Here is a 27,359-nt window from a genome sequence, read left to right as displayed (position 1 = left end):
TTGAAGGCTTCCTCTGTTTGAAGGGCTGTCCAGTCCAAGTCAAGTTTAAAGAGAAAGAACCTTCAGAAGGAAGAGCTGGACCTTGAAGCTGCCCATCAACAGCAACTGGACAACAGACTGAGCAAAGCACACAGGTCACCTGGTTACAGTCTTCCACACTATGGCGGGATGTGTACTGAATTTCTATTTAAATCATAAGAATTATTTCTAAATCTGCATCTGTACATATACATTATAATGTGCAAATTTTATGCAAATAAAATGTCCTCTTTTTTGGTGATTGGTGTCCTCTTTTTTGGATGCTTCACAAGTGGCCACCCTAGCTGCACAGCAAACGTGTGGGGTGCAGAGGACAGGGCCAGAGAGGAAACAGGCAGGTGAAGCTGTGGCTGTTTTATCTTGGGCCGCATCACAGTATTCAGAGGTATGCATCTGGAGTCTCTCCCTTCTGACCTCTCACACCTCCCTGACCCATAAATCACTGCAACAATTACAAATATGCCCTACATTAATTTTGTCGCTATCTTGACTTAGAAGTGTAAAGCAATGGGCCTGCACTTTCTCAGGTTTCCATCATGTTCCCATCAAAAACTGCTCTTCAGTGGGACCTCTTCACCATGTTGCGGAGTCCACCACAGTAGCAGTCTTACCTCATGGCTGCTGACATACAACCAACCTTTGGCCTCTGGTGTTGAGAAGCAGGGCGGGGAGAGAGACTGTGTTAGAATTACATGTGACCGTTTTTCACTGATATCCTTTGTGAGCCCATGAAATAGAGATCCCTAAACTCTAACACAAATGCCTCAGAGATAGATGTTCCTGTAGAATTATGTTGTTTTACAGATGGTGCAAACACCTCTCCTGGTGCTTTGTGGTGAATGAGTTTTTTTGCAGATGTCCGAGTGTCAAGAGGATTTAGCTATTCTTTTACCAGACCCGGCTTGGAAATCCCCAAGCATTTTTAAACATAACTCTTCCTTGCTAGAGCATCTCTGCTTCTGGCTTTTGTGGTCTTTTCAGGGACGTCTTATTTATTATTCTTTCCATGAAATAGGGATCCCTAAACTCTGGATTTTTTTAAAAAAATCCCCCTTTTGGTTTCCTCTGCTTTTAAATCAAAGCCACTTAAATCAGCATCATGACTGCATTGCTAACCATATTTGTGTGTTAAATCTTGCAGTTGTCTGCTCTGTACAAAAGGGATCTTACTCCCGGGTCATGGCTGAGCAGAGCTTGTCATCCCGTGTCTCCAAAAAAAAAAAAAAAAAAGTCAGCTTATTCACCAGACATTTTGTTTTCAACCATGGCTGTCACCAGAGTGTGAGAAAGAGTTTGCTTTTCAGAGAATTGTCAACACTGGAAATCGAGCCAGAGCTATATTCAACAGGGCCATGTGGAACTCCCCTTTCCAACTATGGGGATCAGATGGGGAGTTCAAAACCTTTGAAGCCCTAAGGGCCAAATTAGACAATGCAAGACATGTGTGATCATATTTCACATGTCTTGTTTTCTTTTCTTTTCTTTTAAACAGGTTTGGGGCAGGGGGGAGTGTAATTAAGATTGTGACAGCAACACATGGGGGGTTGGATCCAGATTTAGTTATACATAGAGTAGACCCATTGAAGTCAATGGGACTTGAGCAAGACATGTCTACGTAGGGTCCCACTGATTTCAGTGAGTCTACTGTAGGCATGACTAAATCTGGTAAATAGGTATGGCTAACCATTTTGACCCAGTCATGATGAAAATCCCCCCCCCCAGGTGCTATTTGCCCTGGAAGGGAACCTGCCATTCATCTTGCTCCTGATCACCCACCGACACACCTGCTGTTCACTCTAGGCCTGTAACCCTAATCATGCTTATTTAGGAATAAGACTCATTGAAAAATGGGATTTACTTCTGAGTACACAAAAATACGGCTACATGGACCCAACTAGATAAAGCCCTTCCAGCTCCCTGCATAGACCGATTTGGAATCCCGAATGCCCTCCTGTATTCCTACGGGTGATACTGTTGTAGCTGGATGGAGCAATTTCAACAGCCTCCAGCCAGGAGTCGCAAGCTTCAGGCACCCTATTTTCTGGTCAGTGAGCTTTTCTAGACGAGGCTGTTAATTACCTGTTAATGCTCTGTATCTGCTTTCGGTTTCTTTTCAGAATTAAGATCCAAGCATTATACCATGAGCTTTTCTGCCATATAACCTCTAGGTGGCACTGTGGTATAGCAGAATAGTGCTGAAAGGAACATAGGCGCATTGTTGTGGAAGATTATATATACGTTTTTGAAACTGCATCTTTTGTAGCTAATCGCATCTCAGTCTTGGTTAGTTCACATGCATTGGCTCAATGTGTATGTTTCATTAAATATAATAAGAGCACCTATGCACACAATGGCTTCTCCATTCACTTCAATATCAGGAGAATCTATTTATAGTCAATGGGGAAGCTTGATCACACTAAAGCATTATCCGGATACACAGTGCTTTGGATTAGAGCCCAGTCAAGTCATCTCTCGGTTTCTAAATTTACCTTATGGGTTACACAGGGCATGGAAAAGTTTTGTGCAGAACGTGGCTATTTTATACTCAGCAGATTTAAACTGCTAGAATGTCAGCTGCCAACCGCAGACGAAAGAGACGCCAGAACCAGCTATCATTTTTTCTATGACTCCTGTCATTATATGGTTCTTATATTTGTCACAGTTATTTTGTATTTTGTTTTGATTTAATGTCATTGCTTTGTGCAATTTTAATTTTGTTAGCTGCCCTGAGAGGGCAGGATAGACAACAACTACAAAATAAAGTGCTTTTCTGCCATTTGAATTTGGTTGTTGTCAATAGTCATTATTGAGCAGAGAAGAATGGGGGGAAAGGCCATCACATTTCTAACCCTGTTTGCAACTATTTGTGTGCAACGTGCTCTTAAATTCAAATTCTCTGTGTGCATTTTTCTTGTTTTTGTTTTGCAAAGCAGCTGGCACTTTAATCCAAACAATTAACATTAAGCTGTAAACATTTCAGGCACCCAAATTTAACTTCCCCTTTAGGAGGTTCTTATTTTGTTCAGATCAGGGATCCAACTGGCCACACCACTGCCAAAGTGCCTCTCGCATCTCTGGCTTCTCAGATGTCTTGTAGCCTTTATGGTGTCAAATTCCACTTGGGTGCAAATCGTTCTTCTGCCCTCCCTGGCGTCTGACGTCACCAACTGCCAGTGCATTTTGGATGCTTGGCGAATATCTGTGTGGACCTGCATTATATTTTAGCGTGGTTTTTTCAAACGAAGAGGATGGGCTGTTCTTGTTCCTAATGCTTCTGGTTGTCTCTCTTGAACTTCTGGAACTCTGTTTGAATGGACTGAGCCTGGTTTAACAAACCAGGCACCTGTCTGTTAAGAAACGGTGTGGGAAAGCTTCTGAAGATGTACTTTTCATCCACCATCTGTCCATCTAGGTAAACAGATGCAATGTCGACCTCCAGCAAAAAGACCGCATCTTCATCAGTGGTGCACTCCTTGGCCAAAATATTTGACCCTAATGTTTTACAGAACCAGCGTCCTTCGAATGAAGAGGAGCCCTCACCTGCTCCCCCTTTATCCGGCAAGAATGACAGCTCGCCTGAAAACATGAGCGCGCTCGAAATGAAGGTTGCTTCCCTGGATCAGAAAATAAGCACGTTGTTGACCGTGCAAGACAATGTTCTTCAGAAGTTGGATTGTGTCTTGCAGGAAATCTGTTGTATGGAAAAGAATATTGAGCTCTTGAGAAGAAAAGGAAGAGACTCTGGAGTCAGACCAACCACCACAACCTCTGAAAAGTCAAATCATTCTGATATGGAGATCTTGTGCATGGAAATTAACAAGAAGCTCTCCAATATGAATAAGAGCACTGAGCATCAAGCCAGCAGGATAGATGGGCTTGAACAAGTTGTGCTGGGGGTGCATCAGCTTGTCAGCTCTTTGTCTGAGAAATTAAAGACCTCTACAGTCAATGATCTAATGCAGAGAAATGAGGCTCCTCATAAGCTCCTTAGAGTTGGTGGGTACTTAGGAACAGATAACATGGGAAATCTTTTCAGGATGCAGATGTTCTCAGACAAAAAGGATGCATTGATCAGCAAATGGGGTGAAAAGGTGAGTCCAGGATTGCTGTTAGATGCATAATGTTTTTCCTACTTCTTTGTGCTCAGTGGATGTTGCTTTGTTGTTAATTGTATGTAACACAGCCTTCCCCAACCTGCTGCCCTCCAGAGGAATTGAGCTACAAGTCTCATCATATCCAGCCAGCACGGCAGTTGGCCATGTTGGCTGGGGATGATGAGAGTTGTAGTCCAAGAGGGCACCGGGCTGGGAATGGCTGCTGTAGCAAATCATTCAGCTTTTAAAAAAATTTAAAATGCATAAAATTAGAAGCAATATGAGCAATGAAAAATCGCATTATGATACATGCAGGCATTATCTTAATGGAGCTTGCTCATTTTAGAAACCATCATTAAGGGGAAATCGTGTTCCCATGGTCCTCAGTGACAAAGTTCCTATACATTTCAATGCAATCAGGTTTTAACCAAACACTAGAACTTATTCCTGAGCTCCCAATCATTTGAAAACTCACTTGAGTAGAACTTTTACTACAACACTAAAATAATATGAATTATCTCCCACCAGTTTGTGTGTGCCAGATATCAAATATATAAAGTGGTGTTTTATCTCATTGTCAAAGCTTTTGCACTTTTAATAATCAGAACTAACAAACTCCACATTTTCAGTTTTTTCGAGTCACTAGCTGCAATTTCAATTTGTTTGCAGGTTATATTCTTTGTAAAACCTGAAAGGAACATTACAGATAACCACTGTATATGTAACAAGATGCCTTCTTTTGTCCTGTTTATGTAACAAGATATTAAGAGCTAAGCACATGCTTAACATTCTCTCTTTCTCCTGCTTAAATCAATGGGACTTCATTCCAAATTGAGAGTGTTCAAAGGTAACAGTAGCAATACCCTCAGTCAAGATCTAACCAATATACAGCCTAAATGTTCATTAAAATATTGTTGCATAATGAAATGGGTCAATCTTGATATCCTCAAATGGCGTGTAAATATATACTTTTCATGGTTGCGTTCTTTTACACCACAAGTTATTTTTCCATCTAGTTATCACTATTTTAAAATGGTGCTTGCAAAGTGATCTAAACTATATGGGGAAACTATGCCCTACATTACTGAAAGGAAACTCTTCACAAGTTGTTGTCCTGCTGCCATCCAGGCTCCCTTAGCCTTTACTGAATTACATATGTTTACTCTGATCATGTCTCATCTATCAAGGAAACAAGGCTGTTTAAGGATAACAGCTTTGAAGTACCTTGGCTCAACAGTGAGACATTTTAAAGTCATATGCATTAGGATAGCCCTTTATTTAAAGGTGTCCTCTATTTGAAGGGCTGTCCAGTCCAGCATGATGCTGTTAAAGTGCTGCATTCAATATGCCAACAAATCTGGAACACTCAACAGTGGCCACAAGACTGGAAAAGGTCAGTTTACATTCCAATTCCAAAGAAGGGCAACGCCAAAGAGTGTTCAAACTACCGCACCATTGCGCTCATTTCACATGCCAGCAAGGTGATGCTCAAAATCCTACAAGCTAGGCTTCAGCAGTATGCGAACCGAGAACTACCGGAAGTACAAGCTGGGTTTCGAAGAGGCAGAGGAACTAGAGATCAAATCGCCAACATTCGCTGCATCATGGAGAAAGCAAGAGAATTCCAGAAAAATGTCTATTTCTGCTTCATTGACTACGCTAAAGCCTTTGATTGTGTGGATCACAACAAACTGTGGCAAATTCTGAAAGTGATGGGAGTACCAGACCACCTTACCTGTCTCCTGAGAAACCTGTACGAGGGTCAAGAAGCAACAGTAAGAACCAGACATGGAACAACCGATTGGTTCAAAATTGGGAAAGTACGACAAGGCTGCATATTGTCACCCTGCTTATTTAACTTATATGCAGAGTACATCATGAGAAATGCTGGGTTGGATGAATCAGAGGTCGGAATTAAGATTGCTGGGAGAATTATCAACAACCTCCGATATGCAGACGATACCACCCTAATGGCAGAAAGCAAAGAGGATCTCAAGAGCCTCTTGTTGAGGGTGAAAGAGGAGAGTGCAAAAGCTGGTTTGAAACTCAACATTAAAAAAACGAAGATCATGGCATCTGGCCCCATCACTTCCTGGCATATAGAAGGCGAAGAAATGGAAGCAGTGACAGATTTTACTTTCTTGGGCTCCAAGATCACCGCAGACGGTGACTGTAGCCATGAAATTAAAAGACGCTTGCTCCTTGGGAGGAAAGCTATGGCCAACCTAGACAGCATAGTAAGAAGCAGAGACATCACCTTGCCGACAAAGGTCCATCTGATCAAAGCTATGGTTTTCCCAGTAGTAATGTATGGCTGTGAGAGCTGGACTATAAGGAAGGCTGAGCGCCGAAGAATTGATGCTTTCGAACTGTGGTGCTGGAGAAGACTCTTACGAGTCCCCTGGACTGCAAGGAGGTCAAATCAGTCCATCCTAAAGGAAATCAACCCTGAGTGCTCATTGGAAGGACAGATAATGAAGCTGAAGCTCCAATATTTTGGCCACCTAATGCGAAGAGAAAACTCCCTGGAAAAGACCCTGATGCTGGGAAAGACTGAAGGCCAAAGGAGAAGGGGACGGCAGAGGATGAGATGGCTAGATAGCATCACCGATGCAATGAATATGAACTTGAGCATGCTCCGGGAGAGAGCGCAGGACAGGAAGGCCTGGCGTGCTATGGTCCTTGGGGTCACGAAGAGTCGGACACGACTGAACGACTGAACAACAACAACAACAACCAGTCCAAGTCTGGTTGAAAGATCAAAAACCGTAAGAAGGAAGATCAGAGGCCTTGAAATTGCCCATAAGCAGTAGCATCTAGACAGCACACTGAGCAGACACAAAAGTTCACCTGATCACAGTCTCCCCCATTATGGAGAGACATATTGTATTTCTATTTAAATTATAGATTAAGAAATTCAGTAAATAAATAAATAAATAAATAAATAATAGTTATGAATAAATTAGCATGTGCAAATTTTATGCAAAGCAATGTCTTTTTTTTAGTGATGTGTTTCCTCTTTTGGGGTGATGCGCCAGTGGCCATGTTACCCCAAATTCAGGGCACAAGCAGAAACCCTGCTGACAATTTCCTACCTTTTTAAAGGAGGGTTTCAATCAAATATCCATATTTCATTCTTAAAATCACTGTAAGTGACCCCATGGAATTCAAATTGATTTAGACTGAACACCAGAAAGAAGTGGGTTGCAGCAAATTCAAAGGGAGCAGCATAAGGTAGGTGGGTGGGTGTTGCCCAAATTACCCAATATGTTTTGAGCAGATAAAGTGAAGCAGATAAACAATATACCCTGAGAAAGAATCTTAAGTACTTGAACTACCTGCACAATAGGTATCCACACTAAATATTCTTGTCCTTTTAGCTTGCAAGAAAAATATGAATAGCTGCAGATATTTAAGGATAAGATCCAGCTCTTGAGTACTTTATATTTTGAAATATGTATCTAACTACATTATGTTCAACTTTTATTAGCTTTGGGGCCAAAGGAAAAGGTGGCACCGTCTTAGTTAAATATATACATGTTAACTATTGTCAGTTGCTCAAACCAGTTAGCTCAAACATGTAGCAGTGCTGCCAAATTCCTTGCATGGATGTGATCATCTTCAGTCTTTTGTGTGCTGACAGGCACCTAGATGCAGGGCCAGACTTATCATTATTTATTTGTAATTATTAAACATTTATACATGTATTCTAACTACATTTATTAAAACATCATTTAAAAGTCACAATTCCATGAAAACAACAATATAAAACAAGCAAGCAAGGACATAGGCTCAGCAGTTAAAACCAAGGCTGAATCTACACATAGCAGTTATACCGTTATCATACCGTTATCATACCGTTATCATAGCTATTGGTACACAAGGTACCAGTGGGCACTAATACTTAGGATAACAGTCTAACTGCTATGTGTAGATTCAGCCAAAAACATAAAAGCCTTATCTGCCAAGAGCCAACCAGCATAAAACAGTCTTCAGCAACTGGTGAAAAATAGTGATGAAGGGGGCAAACCGCACTTCATGGGGCAAGCCATACCCTAATCTGGGTGCAGCCACTGAGAAGCTCCCCCACCCTCAAATGTGCTTTTTACCCTAGATAGGACTCAGAGCAGCCCACCTCCTTCTGATCTGACAGAGCGGGTAGGATGATATGGAAGGTCCCTTAAGCCGTTTAGGGCTTTAAAGGTAATCACCAACACTTGGAATTGTGCCCAGAAGCAGATTCAGGATCAGTGTAACATGATCCCATGGCCAAGCACCCATCAGCATTCCTGCAGCTGCATTCTGGGGCAACTGAAGCTTCCAAGACTCTTCAGAGATACCTCCGTTGAGCACGTTGCAATAATCCAACCTGGATGGAGCATGTGTTTACTGTGACCAGATCTGACTTCCTCAGGAATGGGTGCAGTTGATGCACCAGCCTAGGGTGGCCATGTGCCCTATTTTACAGAGGCCATCCTCTATTTGAAGGATTGTCCAGTCCAAGTCTGGTATAAACAAAGAACGGAAAGAAGCTGGGAGAGCAGGGGTCTTGAAGTTGCCCATCAACAGTTAGCACCTGAACCCGTCTCAGAAGGCAGGCACACAGGTGACCTGGTTACAGTCTCCCCCTTTATGATGTGACATGTATTGTATCTCTATTTAAATTATAGAAATCCTTTCTAAATCAGTGTCTATATATATCGATTAGCATATGCATTCTTTATGCAAACTAGTGCCCTCTTTCATTTTTTGTTTTTTTTTGGGGGGGCGTGATGCATGTCCTCTTGGAAACATATAAGTGGACACCCTACACCAGCCTCAGCCAGCCAAAGGCATTTCTGGCCACAGCTGCCACCTAGACATCCAGCTGTAAAGCTAGTCCAGGAGTACCCCCCCCCGCCAACTGCAGACTTGATTCTTCAGGGGAAGTATTGCCCCATACCTATTCCAGAGTCTGTCCCCTCCTTGTCCAGCATTGTCTTGTCAGCATTGAGCCTCAGTTTGTTGGACCTCATCTTAGCCCATGACCACCTCCAGGCACCAATTCAGAATGTCAGCAGCTTCCTTGGTAGCATTAGGCAGAGTGAGGAAGCCAACTCAGGCCACACACTCTGGGAGACATTGTGCTTTGGGAGGGCTGGACCTGTTCTACTCCTGCAGAACTATATCTGTACCTGTGGCTGAGGATGCACCAAGAAGCTACTGGGTCCAAAAATGCAAGAGTACAGGTTCGGATAGCTTAAGACTTCAGTTGTGGGATTGGGTGCGTGGATCTATAGCATACGTCAAGAAACTTAGCAGTAAGGATTCAGTTGTACTTTCATAGTTGGGAGCAACGGCTCACATGACCCATCTCTTGGCCCAGGTTTTCAGAAATGTTGCTGGACATTATGTTTTGATGCTGCATTCCCCGTAGGAGAATTCCAGGTTTTTCCTGGTTCCTTCAGCTTTGTCTGTCCATTTCAGTGCTTCTAAATGTTGTGCGCCATCAATATGCTTTGTGCCACTATGTGCCATCTGGGTTCGTATATGTGGGAGGAGGCCCTCTTTCAAGTAATCTGGCCCCAAACTATTCAAGGCTTTAAAGATTAAATACCATATTTTGAACTGAGCACTGAAACGAACTGGAAGCCAGTGCAGATGACAAAGCACTGGCATTCTATGAACAATTCATCAAGTCCAAGTTAACAATCTTGCCAGCGTATTTTGGATTGAGGTTTTCTGAACTGTGCCTCCAGTGACAATGTTGGACTAGTGAGTACCCCCCAAACTGTGAACCTGATCCTTTAGGGCAGGGGAGGTCAACCTCCAGATATTCTTGGGCTGCAAATCCCATCATCCCTGCCCTGCTGACTGGGGCTAATGGGAGTTGGAGTCCAACATCTGGACAGTCACATGTTGTCCACCTCTGCTTTAGGGGGAGTATAATCCTCTCAAGAATATCTTAACTACTACTCAGCTGGGTAGACAAGCCACCCACTAACAGCACCTCTGTCTTGTCTGGGTCCCATCTTGATTTATTGGCTCAATCTGGTCTATTACAACATCCAGACACTAGATCAGAACACTCACTGCCTCGAGTCTCTTGGATGTGATGAAAACAAGAGATGGAGCTGGGTGTCATCAGCATATTGTCGTCAGCAACCCAAATACCTGAATAACCCCTCCTAGCAATTTCACATAGATGTTAAATAGCAAGGGGGATAGATAATTATATTGTTTGGTTTGTTGTTTTTGATATTATTGTATTTGTTTTTATATATTATTATTAGCTGCTTTGTGCTTCCTTCTGGAAGAAATAAAAAAGTGGGATACAAACACAAAGGAAATGAAACTTTTTTAAAGTTTTAATTGTGATTTTAATTGATTTGTTTTTATGTTATGTTTTAATTAAGGTTCTGTTTTCAGTCTGCATTTTATTATTGTTAGCTGTCTTGAGCGCATTTTCGGTGGAAAGACGGGATATAAATTTGATAAATAAATAGGCAAAGGAATGTATTTTTTTAACAGAATCCAGGGTCAGTCTAACTGTCCTTAAAAATCATCATTGGCAACATCCAGTATACCACAGCTGGATTTGTTAAATATGCATCTGTATGATGTTAAGTAAAACCAGGTTGTAATTCAGCTTTTCTTCACCAAGAAGTGAAAGGAATTCTGTGTAATGCCTTACAGCTGGGTTTGTCTGTTTCTTCTGCTAAGACTGCCTGTCATGTTAGGACTGGTACTTACTGTTGTTCTGAGTACAGCTGGCAATTAGAATCTCATCATCTACTCCACAGGGAGGAAAAACAGTGGTTTTTCTACAAAACTACTGAAAACTCCATGTTCCAAACTAGATTGCAGTTACGAGACATGTATCATACCAACAGTGCATATTCCTGTGCTTACCATATATTAAATGGTAGTGTCAGAGGATTTTTTTTTCTAAAGCAACCTCTGAGCTGATACCTTTTGCAGGAAAAATGCACATAATGGGTGCAATTCATAAAGCACGGTTAATGCTTATTTGGGTGAGGCTCACATTTTGGTGGGAATGCACTTTCTCCTGGCAGTGGGCAGTGGTGGAAGGGAAGAGAGCTTCGGCTATTGGGCAGTATATATAAATAAATAAATAAATAAATAAATAAGTTCTATGCTATAATTCTTTTCCCCTTTCTCTGCTTAGTGATTTGGCTAGAAGCAATTGCCAAATATTGAGAAGAGTACCCAAACTATGGTAATTATCTTTATTTGTTTATTTACAATATTTCTATACTGCCCTTCATCTAGTTGGGTTCCAAGGCAGAATACAACAGTCATGAAAAAAAAACCTATTCATAACAAATGAACCAACTAGGAGGCAGTGATAAAACTATAACAACAAAAACTAACCAACATAACCATTTAAAATGCCTGTGCAAAGGATTTAATCTGGCATTGAAATGATTGTAAGGGAGGCCATTCCAAAGCTGGGGTGCCACCACAAAAAGACCATCTCATTTGTAACCACATAAGGTACTTTCCCTAGAGATGGAATTTGGAGAAGGCCCTCAACTGAAGATCTTCTAGTATGGGCAGGTAGATCTAGGAAGAGGCATTCCTTCATGAGCTCTAGTTTTCATGTGGCCACCGGAGCTAGGGATGTATGGATTGTGTAAAATCCACTCCATCTGTGTTTTGCAGATTGTCAGGTGCCTTTTGTTCTGTCACCTGTTCACTGATGGGTTCGAATTTTTTTCTTTATGTGGACAAATATGTAAATAATTCCATAAGAGGGTTCACAATTTACATAATTTATCTTAGTATGTAACATTTAGCGTACTGTCCCACATTCTGTTCAACTTTTCCTCAGCAGAAACTTGCATATTTTCCTACAAATAAATACATATACATTTTAGGAAAGTAGAAAAAAAGATCCAAAAATCCACAGACTCCACGTGGCCTGAGGAGTTCAGTCCACAGCAGATTCTGCAGGTCGGGTCTTGGAGATCCGAGCTCATTTTAGTCCATCTCAGATTTCTCCAGCATCCCTAACCCAAACAGCTCTAGATCCCATTTTTATGGGGGGGGGGATTTAAAGATTTTGGGGAGGGTCCCCCCTGAATTTTGAGGCATGGCAGGGGGCCACACTGGGGGACTGCATACAGCTCGTGGCCTGCCTGTTGTCCATCCCTGCTATAGGGGGTATGCGTATCCACCACCATCTTGACTAGCTTATCTGGTATTCCCTGATCTTGGATCCCCGTAATATATAAATCAAATGAAATCGAATAACATTGGGAACTGCCAAATGTCACAACAAGAACAAGGGAAGAAGCTGACAGGGGAATGCTGGATTTCAGCACCCCTTGGGGCATTTGCTCAGGTAATATCTCAGGTTCTTTCTGATGTCAAAGAAAAAGCCAATATAATATATTGAGGCTTTGGTAGAGTTGCACATGGCCTAATGTCAGGGAAGACATGTCTGCTTCATAAAGGTGCTTATATATCAAAATCCACGATGTTAGTTTGGCTGGAAGTGACATGCTGAAGTGCTTGGTATCATCACTCAGATCAAGTAACTCAACCACAACTATTAACGGGGCTGACATAGAAGCGAGATATCTGATCCTAATAAATCTCTGAGGACATTTTCAGGCAGTCCCCTATAAAACACTCATGTGCAGGCAATGTAATGTTTGCAAACGCAAATTTCCATCTATATATGACCTGTTAAGTGCAATTGAACTGAAGCCACAGAACAGTTCAATTTGGCACCCGATTCAACCTGATGGGATGATAAGGGGTAAAAGCTCGAGGCACCTTCATGAAAACCTTCATTATAGAGCTTCTGGCAGTGGGAAGAAAATCAAAGGGTTTTATTAGTTGAATTTTTTAAAAATGAAAGTTGAAATATTAGAAACATTGCCAGGTTAGTCCTGGTGGCGTATAAAGAAGGAATTCATTGGCTCTTTTAAAGAAAAGGGGGGGGGGAGTCAGGTGTTCATAAAATCTGCAAGTTAATTTTGGACTGAATCTCAAATTGCTACTAAAAGTAAGATATTTATGCCTAACGATACCTTGATGTCTAATTCCTGCCTTTTTTCAGCACACATTTCTTCAAATTAGTTTTGTCCAAGCATCAGGACAGGCTAGGGCAGTTGGAAAAGGAAATGGCATGAGCAGAGTTAAAGGCAGCTCTTACCTCAGCTGCATACAGAACACAGTGCCCTAGCAGGAATTAAGGCAAATATTATGTTCTGGAAGGAACAGCCAGAGGGCTTAAAGAAAGAAGACCCTGTTCAGTGTGCTACAACACCCGTTCCCCCTTTGAAGGCAACCTGCTCCACGGCTGCCAAATCGAGTATGATCTGGATGCTTATGAGAAAGTGGTAATGAAGAGCAAATATTTTGCTGGGTTGGATGCAGCCTTTCCTAAACTTGGGTACCCCAGATGTTGCTGTACTACCACTCCCATCATCCCTGACCACTGGCCATGCTGTCTGGGGATGATGTGAGTTGTACCCCAACAACATCTGGGGATGCAGGGTTGGGAAAGGCTGGGTTAGGGTAAGGCATCGTTCTCACAATCAACAGATGAGCTGGTAAAGCTGTGTGTCGGGACTGCAGATTGGGGGCTCACATGATGGAATCCCCCAACGTAAAAAATAATCCCTGCAGCTAGAAAAAAAAAATGTCAGGAAGAAGAATTCTAGCCTAGCTTTTTTCCTGACATGCGAGCTTTCTATGCACAGGCATGTTTTTCATGGGGGGAATATGTTATCCTGTGCCAGCACCAAGGATCAGCATAGTTGGGCAACTGCTGAGGGCCCACACCCTAGCAGGGGGGCCCACAGACCAGGGCCCCGGAAACCTGCTTATTCCCCTGCCTCTTGCTCTGGTCCAGACAATGGTGGTGGTGAGAAGGGGCAGCAGGAGACGCCACGGCCTTCCTGCTCATGGCTCTGTGCCTGGCAAGCCAGCAGCTGTAGCAATAACCAGGAAGAGGAGCAGCAGCTGATGAGCAGCTAGGCTCACTGAAGGAGAGGGTCCCATTGGTGTCCTGCCCAGGGGCCCTCCAAGCGCTGGAGCCAGCAAGGCCTCACCTGCAGACTGAAGTGGTATATCCAGAAACAGATCTGCCACGTCGACCACTGCTAGTGTGAGATGAGCCTGCATTGCATACTCATTACTCAAACACACACACACACGCAATCCAAATCTACCACTTGAACCCAAGTGTCACCCACTTCTTCCAGAGGACAATGTTACCCATGATATTGAAAACCATTACACTGATGATCCAATGCATACTATAAATTAAGGATCCAAATGTCATGCAAAAAAGTCATGAATGTGGTGTATAGCTCATCACACAACAGAGCTTTTCTCCCAGTGAATGTAGATGGGAAGATTATCTGGCAATGAATCACTCCCTTCCAGCCAAAAATGGCAGGCCATCCGTCTACTGTGATAATTGCTGTGAGTAATTGTGGCTATTCTGAACCCACACAAATGTTAGCAATACTGTGAAAACCTCATGTTCCATTACTATGTAAGACCAGTTCTTACATATTTAGCATTCACGGCATGACTTCTGGAATAATTGCTGTGGATGCGTACTGGTGGAACAGGTTTCAGCCAAAGGGGAAACTTGCTCCTAGCCTATCACATGGTCAGAGCTAAATGCCGTTTCCTTTTACTATTTCTTTGTTGGTTTGCGGTATTTCTGTACTGGCTTTTTCAGCAGAAACCCCCGAACAGTTTAATATAAAAAGGACAATAATGAAAACAAGTAAACCTAAGCTTTAACCATGTAAGAAAGAGCCACAGAAAACATTTTAAAAGGCTCCGCTCCCAAAGGCATAGCAAATAAGAGGTTTGTTGACCCGGCTCCGGAAAGGTGAGAGAGAGGAAGACAAGGAATATCCTGGGTGGGGCAGGGCTGCTCAGGGTTCCAGGGCCGTTACAGAGAAAGGCCCACTTCTCATGGAGGGAAGAAGTGCAGCATCCACATGGTGTTATTTTCAGCTGGGCCTCCTCTTGGAACTTGGAGAGGACCATCGGAGGGATAAGGCTGCTTTCAATAATTAAAAGCCAGACTGCTTAGGGCACATCATTTCTTTGGCCCATCTTTAATCTCAACTAGCTTATGTCATTTTCATGTCAAAATCAATATTTTAAAAAGTTGTAGGGAAATACCTGTAATGTATCTTTGATGGGCTCCATCTGTTTTATGTCAGCCTAAGCACAATAGAAAATTATGAAAATCCATTTTAAAAAGTCAAGAATTAAAATGGCTCTTCATCCTAACTATGCTTATTTCATAGAGTTTTAGTCCATTTGGCATTGGGAAGCAATAGCTAAGTGAAAAGCTATTAGCTTAGCTAATGGCAACATTTCCACGTGCTATGCTTTTTTAGTTAGTATTTCAGAGAGAAAGATGTGGTCATGATTACATACAGCCCAGTCTTAGCCATGCTTGCTTGGAAGTAAGTCCTACCTATTTCAATACAGCTTATTTCCAAGTCAGCACTTTTATGAATGTAGCTTTGGACGTTTGAAACCTGGCCCTATATATGTCTACTGAGACGCTAAGTCCAATGAGATTTATTATGCATAGGTTTTCAGTCTTAGTGGCTAATAGTTTCATTTTCTTCTGCTCACCTTTTCCTTTTAATCTTCACACTTCACATTCACACACACGCCAACGTTAATGTTGGACATACTATTTAAATCTTGCAGGACTGGCCCTACCATAAGGCAGAGTGAGGCAGTTGCTTCAGGCGGCTGATGCTGGAAGGTGGCCATACGGTGTTGGAGGAGAGAGCTGCAGGCCACATGGCCTGCCCTGTGCCCCCTAAGCTAACCTGCTGCCTTCAAGTGTGGTGGAGGATGCTGTCCCATTGTCAGTGTTGAAGAGTCAACTACCAGTCCAGTTGGCTTTTTTTTTTTTTTTTTGGTATGTGGAATGGGAGTGGGTGCCATCTTGTCCTTTCCTTCAGGCAGCAAAATGTCTTGGGCTGGCACTGAAGGCTTAGATTGTTATTTGTAGCATTTCAGTTGCAATCTAGGGATTTTTAAAGCTTGTGATCATTAATAGCTATAATTACTGGCAGTGTACCCCAGGCAATCAGATATTTTATTTATTTATTTAATTAATTAATTAATTTCTATACCGCCCAATAGCTGAAGCTCTCTGGGCGGTTCACAAAAATTAAAACCAAACAATACACAATAAAACAATTTAAAATATATAGAACATTAAAACCACAATATAACAATACAACCACAATAAAACCTAGCAGCAGTGCAGGAGTTTAAAATACAGATTTAAAACAGCAAAGATAAAAATTTAGAAAGCTAAAATGCTAAAATGCCTGGGAAAATAAAAAGGTCTTCACCTGGCGCCGAAAGGAATACAATGTAGGCGCCAGGCGAACCTCACTAGGGAGCTCATTCCAGAGCCGGGGTGCCACAACAGAAAAAGCCCTCCTCCTAGTAGCCACCCGCCTCACTTCCTTTGGCAGGGGCTCATGGAGAAGGGCCGCTGATGATGATCTTAAGGTCCGGGCAGGCACATATGGGATACTGGAGGACAAACAATAGGGCACGGTTAGTTTGGCAGCACCTGTCCAGCAGTTTATGAAAACTGAATCCTGATCTAAGTAGATCTGTCTGAGGCTAATCCAGAAAGGCAATTCTGGTTTCCTGATGTCCTGCCCTTCTGCAAGCAATATGTTAGTAAAATGTACCTCTAGATGTCACTGCAACATTGTAGACTATAGAAACAGTAGACAGTAGGCATATATACTCAGAACTCTGATAAATGTGTCATCATCATTCTGTGATAGTAAATTATATTGGTTTCTTTTAAGTGCTGTTGTTTTCTAATGCCTCTTAATTATCACTGTGTATCTAATTGAAATCTGACAGTAAGGGTGCTTCCAGATGAGGCTTTCATCATGCATCACCTCATTCATGGGATGTTACGGAGCTCATAAGTTTTACAACGATGCCCTCCTCTCATAACCCTCCCATGTTTCCCCACTGCTTCCTCTGTCTTTTCTCTGTTAAGAAAATTTTAACAGAAAATCCATTAAGGAGAAAAAGATGGAATAGCTGCACAATGCCTTCAAATGAGTAGTGCTAGGAGTCTTCCACCTGGAAGTATCCAGTGACTCAAATATTGGGCAGACTGAAAAAGCTATCATTGCCAAATGGCCTTTTCCCCAGTCATTAGCTGAATGGATATGATGTGCTGAATGTTTGTGGATATTCTGATTGTTGAGCGGGTTACGGTCAATTACAGATTTTTGACAGCAGTGCTGCTGTTGTAAAGTCAGGGCAAGTTAGTTTGTCTGAGAGAGAATCCTCTCACGATTTGGGGGGGGCGGAACTAATTGTACACTATCATTGGAAACAGAACTAAATATAGAAAGCTATTAATGTTATTCTGGAAGAACGATGGGGTTTAGATGCTACACATTCCAGATAAAAAAAATATTGGAAGTGACAGTGTCTGAAGGAAAAGAAGGGATATTGTTGTTTTATATGATTGTAACAGTGAGATTAATATACACTAAATACTGGAAGAGTTCTTAAATGCTTAAAATAAGAGAACATCATCTGACATTATGGAATACAGCTGCCCTAAGTAAACTAATATGGGTACTCTAGGCCAAACATGAGCTTTGTAATTAAAATACTTCTGAAAATGAAAATGGGCCTGCTTTATATAGTACTGGAATGCAGCAGCTGAAAATCCATTTCCATTGTTGTAGGTGTGAGATTATTTTGTTTGTAATCTTTAAGTGTAGATGATGATGATGTTGAAAAAAAAAACAATAAGAAAAGAAATGGGGCAGAGAAGCAAGGTCATGGGGCCTGAGGGATAAGGAATCAAAAGAACAAGGAGGTTGATTTAGGCTGAAATTTCACACATGGATTTGAAAGAACCTGCCAGATCTTTGGTTGCAAGCCTCTAGCATTGACTACTTGATCAGTAAAGGCCTTTAATAATTGTGTTTAAAGCAATTAGCTTACTTCTTCATAGTGTCTCATGCAACAACTAATTATCTGAAACTTAGTTTGGATCACCTGAATCTTAATTTGGTTACAGCCTCTGGGACCGTTTAGCTTAGAAAAGAGGTGAATAAGGGGAGACATGGTAGAGGTGTACAAAATTACGCATGGACAGGGAGATATTTTTCTCCCTCTCTCTTAATACTAGAACCTGGGGTCATCCCATGAAGCTGATTGGTGGGACATTCAGGACAAATAAAAGGAAGGGCTTCTTCACACAGCATATAGTCAAACCATGAAATTCACTACCACAAGATGTAGCAATGACCACCAATTTGAATGGCTTTAAAAGGGGATTGGACAAATTTCATGAGGAGAAGGCTATAGTTATTTGTGCATAGAATAACTATGCACAAATGGCTACTAGTCCTGATGGCTATATTAGAGGCAGTATGCCTATGTAACCAGTTGCTGGGTGGGAGGGTGCTGTTGTATTCATGTCCTGCTTGTGGGTTTCCTGTGGGTAGCTGGTTGGTCAGAGCATGAACAGAATGCTGGACTAGATGGACCCTTGACCTGATCCAGCATAGCTTTTATGTTCTTATGTTCGTTGTCTGGTGCTGCTTGCAGTACGTTGCTGTAACTTTGTTGACTTCAGTGGACCACTTCAAAGTTTGCATAGAATTCAGTTCAATTTTGCTTAGAACTGTCAGTCATCAGAAAACAGAAAGAAGTGTGAAGTATAATACATACAGCTAGCAGTGCTTTGGGGGCTGAAACCTTGGAAAGTCAGCTAATAAAAAAACCCATCAGATAACTATGCACAAAAAACACTGTCAAATTTAGGGTTTTGCCTCAAATTTATTTCTGATTGTGTGTGTGCGCACGCGCGTGCTCACTGCCAGAGCAAAAATAGCAACTTTACATAGCCTGTAGTTATTCACATCAGAAAGATGGTAACAGATTTTCATAGGCTTCCCCACAGTAGACATTCCATTGAGAATTTCAGACAAAAATCTTTGTCTCGATGAGGCACATGATGGGAAGTATAATAAACAGTGAGTAAGGTCCTTGACCACAAATACATAGATGACATTTCATCATCACATGCCTTCCATCAAATAAGCAGATGCCATTGTTTGGAAGCAAAGTCCATGAATACCTTCCTTAATGGAACATTGGTCAGTTCAGCATAAGTATGTTGAAGTTGCATAACCACAGAATTCAGATAATGGTGATGGAAATGGGAAATAATTACAGATGCTGTCAGAGAGTGAAGTTTGACTAGAAGTCATGGAAAATCTGCGCTTACAGAAGGAAATGCAAAGTTTTGCAAAGGAAATATGTTATGAAACCTTGATTAAGGGGCTAATGTGCTTGCTTGTTTTTCCCATAGGAAAAGTCATATCTGACTGCAAAGGGAACAAAATCTATAAAAAAGAAGAAGCCACCTGATACTGCAGGTTAGATTTCCCCCCCGCCGCCCCGACGTCATTGCCATTGTTTTTGCAGCCTCATGGCCTAAACTAACCAAACTGGGGGTGGGGGAGGAAGCATGATCACTCCAGAGCATTCTGGGAGGAAATGTTTCAATCTTGGCTGCTTGCCCATGGAATCTGTGCCAAGTCTACACCTCCAGAGCAGCTCGTTGTATTGACAGCCAACTTTCATCCTAGCAGTGCCTAAGCACATTCCTATAACCAGCTCAGCTCTGTTACTTACCCAACAGAAGACTGCACAATCAGTAGGCAAATATTTGTGCCAGAATGATACATACTGGATCCAGTTAATTATCTGTTGTCACAATTTCTGTTCGCAAACCTTTGTAGGGGTTGTTTTGCTCACTGCAAAGACAGTCTTCAGTTGGCTTTGGTACTGGGGTAGAAACGAAGTGCAGAAGTGCAACAGAGCAAGCAAAGTGGCCATTTTGAAGTCTTTTTAACCTTTTTAGTGCTGTGTAGCTACTACAGGGTACTAAAAGTGTCACCATTAGCTTGAAAACAAACTAATTTTGACCCTTTTGATGCTCTGTGGCTGCTCTGGACACCATTTAAAAATGATAATTTTTTGGCACTGCAGTGGTGGTGGGGGGAGGTGTGGCCCATGGGGCAAAAAGGGCCTCTGGACCTCCCAAAGTTGCCCACCCCTGTTCTAGACCTTTCATGAACTAACTCTCCATGCAGCTACCTCATAAACAACATTTCAACGGGAAGGTGAAACGTCCCCGCTTCCTTCGCTATTAGACTGTTCTTGCAGCAACAGTAGTCACCTATGGATGTAGGTATTCATTGCAGATGACACATGGCAATGTGTCTCCTTTCATGTCCCCCCCAGTTACATTTTCAGCTATATCCACTTGGAAGTGGGCCCCATTGAAGTCAACAGGATTTTACTTCTGTGTAGAGCTTTGGGCTGTTAGGTAACCAAGATGTGTCATGTGACATTGCATTTCAGCACACTTTGTGACAGCCAGTGAAGTGAAGTAGAGGTGGCAAAATGCGGAATGTGATGAGTTTGCGACACTTGTCTCGTTTAACTAAACATTACTGGAGGGTCATGGGAGGAAATGTGGAGTGACAGCAGGAATGCATCCCTCATAACATGTGGAGCTAGGCCCTTAGCAGGTGGAACATTTGGTTGACTAACGGCACACTCCTATGCACGTTTAGACAAAGAAAAGGCCTACAACTCCCAGCATTTCCCAGTCACCAAAGCTGGCTGGGGAGTGCTGGGAGTTGTAGGCCTTTTTTCTGCCTAAATATGCATAGGATTGTGACCCACGTTTACCTCAGATGTTAGAATCCCTCTTTGTTGGAAAGTCCCTGGCTTTCAAGAAGGAGAAACAGGTGCAAGCAACTGAAACGACGTTGGCTGTGCAAGTTCTTCTTTCATTCAAATCATTGGTATTTTCCATTTGGTTTCAGAGGAATCTGATGAGAAGACTGAATCATATTCTCACACAGAAAAGGTCCATAAACTCAACAAGGAGAATGCTGAAAAGGCAGGCACTTTTTTTGTTCAGAGAAGTTCCCCTAAGTCTCATACTCATGAGTCAAAACAGAATGCAGAAGAAAGCCATAACAAGAGTTGGAAAAGCCCTCTTCAGAAGACAACAGGAAAAAGCCAGGCAGACATGAATGCCAAGGAAGCAAGTAAAAAACAAAGTGGCCAAGATGTAAAGAAGCATGAGGGGTCAGAAGAAAGCCCAGAGGAAGTAGGAAAAGATGCTGAAGGAACCAACATTAACAGGGATGAAGAAAGGGTGGTACCAACTACATCCCAAAGTGAAGATACGGCAGAAGATGTGGATGGTCCATCAAAAAGCCAGGATCAAGATGTCAAGTAGGTTTTAAACATCATACAATATTACCTTATGTTTATTTCTAGAGTGTCATGCTGTGTTTATTGGACTGTAGTAGTTGTTACGTATATCAGCAATGGAGCCTGGTGTCTAGTGTCCCAGGTCCAAACACAGGCCACATAAAGCTTCATATTGGCATAAAAATGTCATGCTTGTTATAGCCAAAGCGGGTGACCTGTTGTCTTGGTAGCTGTATTGTTGGATGATTATTCCAGTACTTACACATGTCTTCCCTTGAAACTAATATCTGAATATTCTTCCTTTGCCTATCATGTGATACTTAGCTTCTCCCTCTCCAAAATATATAGGAATTTATACATGCAATTGTTTTGGCCTGGTATAATCTCATGTTTCCAACATCTATTCAGCATTACCATGTCTGTCTTCTAGTCCCTCTGATAAACCTAGTTCTGTAAGAACGGGTTCCTTCATCAGCCTACACATCAGAATAGTATTTATATAGCACGAGTAAACCAATAACCATATCCCAATGTTTTTACGACAGAGCAAAACCATAAAGTTGTAAAAAAAAAAAATTGAAAAATTCATATTCAACCAATTATATTTCCAGAACCCATAGATAATCTGGGAGAATTTTTGAGTTAACCTTTTAGGAGTCAGATACTAGTGATAAACTATTGTACTGTGCTTGGCCTGGTATATACCTGTAGAAACATGAGGTAATAGCAAATTCTGCCACTTCAGACTGCAGGGATGGGTGACATTTGGCTCTCATTAAAAGCCCTGTATTTTTCCCCCATAGATGCAACCAAAAAAGTTTGAAATCATAATAACAAAATGCGAAGCTGAAAACAAGGCAGCAGATGCAAACTGAAGCAAATTTATTAGGTTTTTCAACTCTCAGAATGTCTAGATCAAGCTCCCCAGAGAGCACTGTGGAAGCGAGAATGAATTCCACAGTGCTCCCTAGACAAGTGCAAAGAACACATCACAGGAGTATTCAAGGCAGTGATGAGGACACCAACTGTTTGCTGTGCCTAAGGCCTCCAGTTATTTTCGGAATGGATCTGGTCCTGCAACGCAGAAAGTCCTGAGTCTGCTCTAACCCTGTTCCACTGCACTGGCTGTCAAAAGGTGTACAGAGAGTTCCTGTTCTATTCACCAGTTAAACCTGTTTCCATGATAAATGTACTTGGTCTTGGTCATGAAACATAAACTCTACAAAGTAATGAATTCCTGACCTTTTTTGTTACTTATATCTCCCCCCTTGCTCTAAAGATGGCACCAGAATAATCCATATTTTGTTCTGTAGGCATAAAGACAGCAAAAAGGCCTCATTCCCTCTGAAAGACGAGCAGAGCAGCAGCAGTAAGCGTTGTGTGAATGATGAAGGTTTTGCCAAAGACATCAACAAAAAGAGCAGGGTAGATATGGCAAAGAAACACAAACTGAAAGAAGTGACTAAACCAAGTAAGGCAGAGCCGGCCTCATCAGAAAAAAGGGAACGATCTGGTTCCATAGCCAACAAGAGCAAAACTAAACAAGAGGCATCAAGAGGAGACATGATTAAAATAGGTACAACATAGCTGTAAAAATATTCAGGGCAACCCCAAGCAAAATGAATGTATCTGAAATTCGTTTCCTACAAGTTAATAGAGCTGCATGAAGCTTCAGAAGCGTGACATCATTAAGTCACATCAGCTGAAAATCCCTTTTATGGATGTGAAAGTAAAAAGCTTTCCATGGAGAAAGTGAAGTGTCTTTGCTGCTTGGCATTGATTGTGTTTGTTTGTGCCGCCTAACAGGGTTTGTGCTTTTTGCTAAACACATAAGGGTGCAATCCGATGCATGTTTAGACAGAGAAAAGGTCTACAACTCCCAGCATGCCCCAGCCATGCTGGGAGTTGTAGGCCTTTTCTCTGTCTAAATATGCATGGGATTGAGCCTTAAATGTTAAAACATCAGCCTTTTAAAATTTTTATTGTATTGTATTTTTTGTTTTTAAGTAAAGGTACAATCCTGAGAAAAATGAATGCAATTAAGCTTGGGTTGATGAGATTATTTTTTAGAGGAAGATCTCACCACAGAATGAAAAATTTGTGTAATCCTTCCCTAGTTATTTGTTCTTACAAGTGGTAAAACATAAAGATGCAATGGCCATTTTCAACAGAAAGATTTCACATAGTTGTCTCTTTATGCTCAGAGGATGGCTTTTTTAATTATTTATTGAAAATATTTATATACCATATTCATTATCAAAACACAGGGCAGTGTACAAATAATTAAAACAACAAAATAAAATAGAAAGAGGAAAACAAAGAAAAAATCTTCTACACTAGATATGAAAATCAGAAAATGCATGGGTAAACGGATGTGTTTTTCAACAGGCGCAAAAACACCATCAAGGGGGAGAGAATTTCAAAGGCAGGGAGCCACCACAGAAAGGGCCTCCCCCTGGTCGCTCTCAGATGTACCTGTGCAGGTGACAGGACAACTCGATCATAGATGAATCCGTAAAATGGATCCAAGATTCCCAATAAATTCAGTTGTTAGGATCCTCTTAGATCAATCTGAGTGGATGATGTATTCTGACAACATGACTTCATGCATCTGCATCCACACAAATTCCTCTCAAAAACTACCTGATTGATGTAAAACGTTATCAGAACAGGCTCAGAATTTCCCCGTCTGACAACTCCACCTCTGAACTCTTGGGGGTGGGATTCAGGCAGTAGAAGCTAGAAGCTTACCGTGAGGCAGCTTTAACCAGTGAAGAGGTGGCTCTGTAGCCTGTGACCACCACATGATAAATCCTGTGTTCATGTGTCATCACCACCACCATGTATCCCCAGTTGTAGGCTTACTATGTGGCTAGAAGCTTTGTGGGTCCTGCCTTGCCACTTGGCAAGCACCACCATCCAGTTAGGGATGCTGTGGGAGAATCCAATGCCATTCGTACCAGGACAGAATCATATCAGAATGGGTTTAATAGAATCCAGTTCCATGCACGTTCTGGAGGCTTCTGAGGCACAATATGCCTGACTGCATGTGAGCAGAATTGTCTTGCATTGATGCAGCATGATCGAGTCATCTTACTGGACCTGCACAAGGAGCAGGAGTAGGATTTAAGGTTTTGAAATGAGGCAGTGGAGACTGGTGGCTCAATGTCTGTGGGGCGGTGAATCCGTTCCAGGTTTCAGTCAGGACCAGTCAGAACTCTAAAGGAGCTATCCAAAGTGCGGAAGCATGAGGGGGAAGGCAAAGAGAATTCATGGTGGTTGCCAAGAATCACAGTATATTCAAAGGCCTGTTCTCAGATATATCCAACATTAAATTTCAAAAACAGCAATGTCTTTTAAAAGCAATTGCTGTGGTTATTTGCTATAACTGCTAATGACGTGCCTCAGAGGAATGTGGCTGCATATGTTTCAGACTTGTAGTCCGAAACACAGGAGGTGGGGCAATTGCCCCTCCTGCCCTCTCTAAATGGCAACCCTGTGTGTGTGCAATGGGTCTGGCCATTTTGAAGAAGCTCCCGGAGTCTCTACAACGTCCTGGAACCTTCCAGTTTCTGATGCATTCAACTGCAGAACTGGGAATTCTGACAGAGTGCTCCTGGGTCCTAATTTACAGAGGACAGTCCTCTTTTTGAAGGGCTCTCAGAGAACAGTACTTTATTTGAAGATGTCCTCTGTTTGGAGAGCTGTCCAGTCCATTTCCAGTTTAAAGATAAAGAATCAGCAGAAGGGAGAGCAGCAGGGACCCAGAAGTTGCCCCTCAACAGTTAGCCCCCAGACTGTAGACTGAGCAGGCACACAGGTCACCTGGTCACAATCTTCCCCAAACTGGTGAGATGTATTGTATTTATATTTAAATTATGTTAATTATTTCCAAATTGGCACATATGCATATAAATTAGCACATGCAAAATGTATGCAAATCGGTGTCCTCAGGGTTTTTTGGTGATGCATTTCCTCTTTTTTGGCAAGGCATTAAGTGGCCATCCTGAATTCTGAAATGTAGTCTGGAAAGTGTACGAAAGCTTTTATGATAAAAACAAAACAAAACCCAGGGCTGCTCAACATTTTTGGAGTGGAATTAGATGGTTAGTGGTCATTAGAAGTTATCCTCTGGCTCTGTTCTATAAGTGAGCATTACTACTTCTTTTAACAAGTCTGTGCACTGCCTGTTTCTTGGAAATGATGCATAACGCACATAATAATAAGCACATTTCTTAGTGTCGTCTGTGGCAGTAACAGGCACTCTGTCTTATCATTTGCAGATGACAGCCCACCACCTCCAGCCCCCTTTGATCACCGGATGGTCTCAGCAAAAAGAACAGGGATCAATACCTTTTATCACATCCACAAGGGTGACATTTTGGGAGGGTAAGTGCATCTAGAGACATTGTTAGCACAGGGAGGGATCTCATCAAATTATCAATTTTTAAAAAATTAAAACAAAAGAATACTGCAGTGGTTATTAGGCAGTAGAGTAACTAGGGTGGAATAATAAGGAAAGCCACCCAAATGCAACCTGGAGAAGGGCACAAAATCACCATCCATGGTTATGTAACATATTTGACAGTTTTAAAAATAATGTTCAACTAATGTTTCCTTTTCATTTTGGCCTATTTTGGCCTATTTTCAAGGCATTGGTAAAAAGCAGTATAACAGCTTCCTCACAAGCTTAGTTAGGGCAGCGATACCTTTGAAAGTCCACAAACATTTTTAACTCAACCCTGGGTGCTTCCAGATGAACAGCTCCTAGCACTACCAATCAAAAAGACAGTGCGCAGCTCTTCCATCTTTCCCTCCGTAACGGATTTTCAGTGGTAAGAAAAAAAGAAACAAAGAATGATGGGAAAATATGGGAGGGTTAGAAATGGAAGACAATCACATCTGCTCCCCCCCCCCGTAACATTCCATGAATGTGGCAGGGTGGTTTCACAATAAAAGCCTAATCTAGAAGCACCCCTAGATCCTACCAATCACTCCATGCAATTTAGGGGTCAGTCTAAGGGTAACGCCCATTGTTTTTCTCTAAACTTACACTGGCATGCCTCCCTTTGGTATCTTTCATCTTATTTTGGGTAGAGTTGTTAGAGGTTTCCAGAGGTCCAGCAGTAGAACTAAGAGACAAATTATTGTCTGTCCTACATGGTATATCTACTGTTAGAATGTACAGACTGCAGATAGCGGATCAAATGTCTGAATGCTGCCAGCCCTTGTGATTTAGATTATATGCATTAATTGGTGGACTGAGCAGACAGTTGAGGTATGGAGGATTCTGCTTTGAGACAGAGGATGAGACCTGATGTCCTTCTGTCGTCTTCTTAGCTCCAGAAACCCCTTAGCACAACCACATGAAGTCAGAAAAACAATACCAAAAAGGAACAATTGCTATATGTTGTCCTGCTTCAGGGAATGGGGTTCTAGTGAACAGAACAGGCTAAGAACATCAGAAGGTCCCTGGAAGAGCCCAAAGGCCTATCTAATCCAGTATCCTGTTTCTCAGTGGCCAGCTAGATGTCTCTGGGAAGCCCACAAGCAGGACATGATGGCAACAGCATCATTAAACTCTAGGTAGTACAGCTGGATGAACTTGAGCACACTCCGGGAGAGAGCGGAGGACAGGAAGGCCTGGCGTGCTATGGTCCATGGGGTCACGAAGAGTCGGACATGACTGAACGACTGAACAACAACAAATACAGCTGGTCCTGGGGGTAGTATATAGCCATTATGACTAGTAATCACTGATAGCCTTATCCCCCATGAATGTATCTAATCCCCTTTCATTAGAATGTGAGACTTGCTAGATCAGTTTGTCCTAATGTTACCATTCTCTTGTCCCAAAGACAATTTAAAGCCAAATGGGTCCTGGATAGATTCACCCATGTTTTCCTCTTTTCTTTCTCC

The 27,359-nt window shown here is 42.0% G+C and overlaps 1 protein-coding gene across 1 annotated transcript in view; it reads left to right on the top strand.

Annotated features, from left to right (window-relative positions):
- The first annotated feature begins 3,464 nt into the window (after nt 1-3,464).
- Nucleotides 3,465-27,359, top strand: part of MYLK4 (myosin light chain kinase family member 4) — a 38,393-nt gene continuing 14,498 nt past the window's right edge. The window contains exons 1-5 of the mRNA XM_084848129.1: nt 3,465-4,130; nt 19,516-19,582; nt 21,044-21,461; nt 22,754-23,016; nt 25,724-25,829. Of these exons, the coding sequence (XP_084704255.1) occupies nt 3,465-4,130; nt 19,516-19,582; nt 21,044-21,461; nt 22,754-23,016; nt 25,724-25,829 (1,520 nt within the window). The remainder of the gene's footprint in view (nt 4,131-19,515; nt 19,583-21,043; nt 21,462-22,753; nt 23,017-25,723; nt 25,830-27,359) is intronic.

The sequence above is a fragment of the Heloderma suspectum genome, chromosome 4 (assembly GCF_057233095.1).
Source record: "Heloderma suspectum isolate Gila_16-S chromosome 4, 16-S_ref, whole genome shotgun sequence".
Taxonomy (NCBI): domain Eukaryota; kingdom Metazoa; phylum Chordata; class Lepidosauria; order Squamata; family Helodermatidae; genus Heloderma; species Heloderma suspectum.
This window is presented reverse-complemented; position numbering and strand designations above follow the sequence as displayed.